This window comes from Hippocampus comes, unplaced genomic scaffold (genome assembly GCF_001891065.2).
Source record: "Hippocampus comes isolate QL1 unplaced genomic scaffold, H_comes_QL1_v1.1 scaffold130, whole genome shotgun sequence".
In the NCBI taxonomy this organism is placed as follows: Eukaryota; Metazoa; Chordata; class Actinopteri; order Syngnathiformes; family Syngnathidae; genus Hippocampus; species Hippocampus comes.
Genome location: NW_017842057.1, coordinates 1,960,651 through 1,963,790, shown reverse-complemented (window position 1 = coordinate 1,963,790; position 3,140 = coordinate 1,960,651). Strand labels below are relative to the sequence as shown.

The 3,140-nt window shown below is 40.4% G+C and overlaps 2 protein-coding genes across 14 annotated transcripts in view; one reads left to right on the top strand and one right to left on the bottom strand.

The window, feature by feature from the left end:
* LOC109510541 (endophilin-B2-like) overlaps window positions 1-3,140 on the top strand; it is a 44,809-nt gene that overhangs the window by 26,572 nt on the left and 15,097 nt on the right. The gene's annotated exons all lie outside the window — the stretch shown is intronic.
* LOC109510542 (uncharacterized) overlaps window positions 808-3,140 on the bottom strand; it is a 10,984-nt gene continuing 8,651 nt past the window's right edge. The window contains exons 1-7 of one of the 9 annotated variants that reach the window (XM_019860909.1): window positions 2,986-3,097; window positions 2,908-2,910; window positions 2,393-2,577; window positions 2,072-2,180; window positions 1,818-1,989; window positions 1,537-1,685; window positions 1,143-1,434 (exon numbers count right to left, since the gene is read on the bottom strand). In XM_019860909.1, coding sequence (XP_019716468.1) covers window positions 1,193-1,434; window positions 1,537-1,685; window positions 1,818-1,989; window positions 2,072-2,180; window positions 2,393-2,416 — 696 coding nt within the window. In that variant the 5' untranslated portion in view covers window positions 2,417-2,577; window positions 2,908-2,910; window positions 2,986-3,097 and the 3' untranslated portion in view covers window positions 1,143-1,192. Of the gene's footprint in view, window positions 1,105-1,140; window positions 1,435-1,536; window positions 1,686-1,817; window positions 1,990-2,071; window positions 2,181-2,392; window positions 2,578-2,907; window positions 2,911-2,985; window positions 3,098-3,140 lie in introns of those variants that run through there. The other 8 variants (XM_019860911.1, XM_019860910.1, XM_019860908.1 and 5 more) reach the window with 8 other exon arrangements.

The following is a 3,140-nucleotide window of genomic DNA, read 5'->3' as shown; positions in this document are numbered from 1 at the left end:
AAACAATGTGCCCAGACGACCTGACATGGAATGGAGACAAGACCCATCGAGATCACAAGATTGGTAAGATATAGGCTGGTATTATTTATATGATTTGAAGATGCAGGCATGTGCACATAATATTATGTTTTGATCTATCTGATGACATTGTTTAAAAAAAATAATCAGACTTCATGTTCAAGCAGTTAGCCTACTTGGTACTTGAGTGTTCTTTTTAGCAAATCATTTTTTGACTTGTACTTGAGAGATTTTTGTAATGACTTTTAACTTTTGTACAGTATTCCATCCATATACTTGTATATTTTGAATCAAATGTTTTCATAAACAACAGAATTATTGATTGATGGTTATAGAATCAGAATCAGTATCGTCTTTATTGGCCAAGGATGTAGAAGACACAAGGAATTTGTCTCGGGTATAACACGCTGCATTAGTATCATCATAAACAAGGACATGACAAATAAGTATGGACAAATAAGTATGGCAGGACATTCCATAATGTAAGTGAACCGTAGTGCGGTGGTACCACCCAGTGACAACTGTGAGCAATACGCTTGTTCAATAAAATTTACGCTCATGGTGTCATCGCTCTGTATTTTACTTTTTTTTTTTATTTTTTATCAGGTGTACTTGTGGTAAATGCCAGCAAATGCCGACAGCAACGAATGTGTTTGCTGCTATGAAATTCAAGAAGTAGTGACTGTACGTCGACAAGGAGAGGAACACTTCAATCAGGTGCTGGACTGCATCACCGACCATCCTGGACTCAATGCTGTGTGCCTCGACCCATCCCGACAGCAACGAATGTGTTTGCTGCTATGAAATTCAAGAAGTAGTGACTGTACGTCGACAAGGAGAGGAACACTTCAATCAGGTGCTGGACTGCATCACCGACCATCCTGGACTCAAAGCTGTGTGCCTGGACCCACATGGATTACAGGTGGCATGGATGACCTACAAGCAGCAGTACAAAGGCAAGGCATTTGATGGGCCACAGGATGCGCTGATGCTGGAAGTTTCTTGGTCAGGACAACCGTGTTGTGCTCCCAGCATGCGCCGTGTCTTGTATCAGGGCACATTTTCCACCACCAGAAGAGGAGTCAGCTGTACTCAAAGGGTTTCGTGTTTCACAGAGAAATGTTCCAGAACTGTGATTGGGACTGGTTTTAGAGTGGTTAATGTGGACATGGTGTCAATCATAACAAAATACTGTAATAAAAATAAACAAATGAGGACAACTGAAGACAGGGAATGTAATTTTTTTATTTCCTGAGGAATCGAGTCTGGTGCTCGGCAGTAACGGTTGACTTGTCCGGTCTGGTCTGTTCAGTGCTGCTGTCAAAAATTGCGGGTCGACACACACATCACCAGTTCTGTACTTATTTTGAATGGCAATCAGTTTCATCACCTCTGACAGGCAGTCATTCACATAGTCTACAAAAACAAAAAAAAACATATTGGGATGATAAATATTTGGATGACATATGGGTTATACTCAGTATGTGCCTGGAATTACTTTTTAATTTCATAACTTACCATAAGTTGCATCCAGCAGTATCTTTCTCAGAGAATACCCCCCACTCTTATATTTGGGATAAACGATACAGTAGGAGTGTATTCCTTCCTTTGTCACGTTCTGTGGTCTGCCAGCATTTTCATTATAATGCATAGCAGCAAGAATTATTCTGGAATAGAACAAAAAATGCCTGATCTTATTTAAAAAAAGTGTCAAATTGTGATGAAATATCTTTTTAATCTCAAAGTTCTACATTTCACTGTAGTCTACATTTCATGCATATCAGTTTTCTTTAACACACCTGCTTTTCATTCCTTTGTACGAGAAGTAGTACATCTTTGGGACAAAGTGATTCACCACACTGTGAAAAGCTTCCACGCCACTGGTCTGTCCGAGGTGAGACATCTTCATGACATCGTTGACAAACATGGTCTTTGTCAGGAGTTCCACCACTGCGACATTGACTTCAGTACCTTTAAATGAATTTATAAGGTATGACAACATTTCTATTTTTTAGGGTTAACTAGCAGGCAACATCTAAAAAAAAAAAAATACCTGGTAATAGCCACGCTTTTTCTCTAGTAATTGGAGGATGTAAACAACTATCGTGCATGTTCTGCAGGTGGTCCACACATGCCAGACACTGCTTCTTTTCCTCCGGTGTCTGGGAGAAAAGTGCACACCAGTACAAATGGCACTTCAAATTTTGTACCCAATCCTTCAGGATCGACATGCTCTTCTTTTTGGCCAAGGAGTCCAGTTTCTTGCACATACCTGTATATTTAATATGATATGAAAACTCGTGAAGTGACGTGCATGATATATAAGACATAATCCCAAAAACTCGCGCATTTATAAACATTGAAATACACTAACCTTTAACAATGTGCCAACAATCATAATAATGGATGACTTGGGTCCAATTCTCCCTGATCCATTTCAGCACCTGGCGATGCCTGTCAGTGTCAGTGACGACAACTTTTACATTGAAGCCTTCCAACTCCTAACTGCATCTTTTCAGGCCCTCCAGTTCCATTCAATAGCTTCCCCCAGTCTCGTTACTCGAAAGGATAAGTTTAATATGCGTCATGAAACTAAAATAATTGGCATGTAATTATGACGCATATAATCTACAAAGCAGTTCACTGCCTATGGGCTAGTCGCACAGTTTTCCAAGAGGACGTGTCATGTTTATTCGTCAACAAAGCAGCGCTACCAACCTATTGAAATGTACTTCCAGAACAATTTGTCTGACTGCCATTATTACTCATCGCTGATATGAATAGCATCGATCGGGGTTTGCCTCGAGCCGAAAACTAACGCCGCTATCGCTAGCTTCTCCTGTTCAACGTTGCTAGCTTCTCGAGTTAGCTTTCGGCTAACGTCGCTACCTTCTACTGTTCATTTCACAAGAGTTGGCAGCTATGCTTTGACAAAATCATCATCATCGATCCAAAAATCACACTTACTTTTTTGCAAATCCTTGATCATAAGCAGACCGGTTGAGAAAGCAGTCATCTTTGAAGTGGAGATGGCAGAGAACACTCATCGATGATGGCGTGAAATCCATTCGCTTCGTGCAAATAAAAGATTTAAGTGCCCTGCTATCCTTCGGCCACTGGTA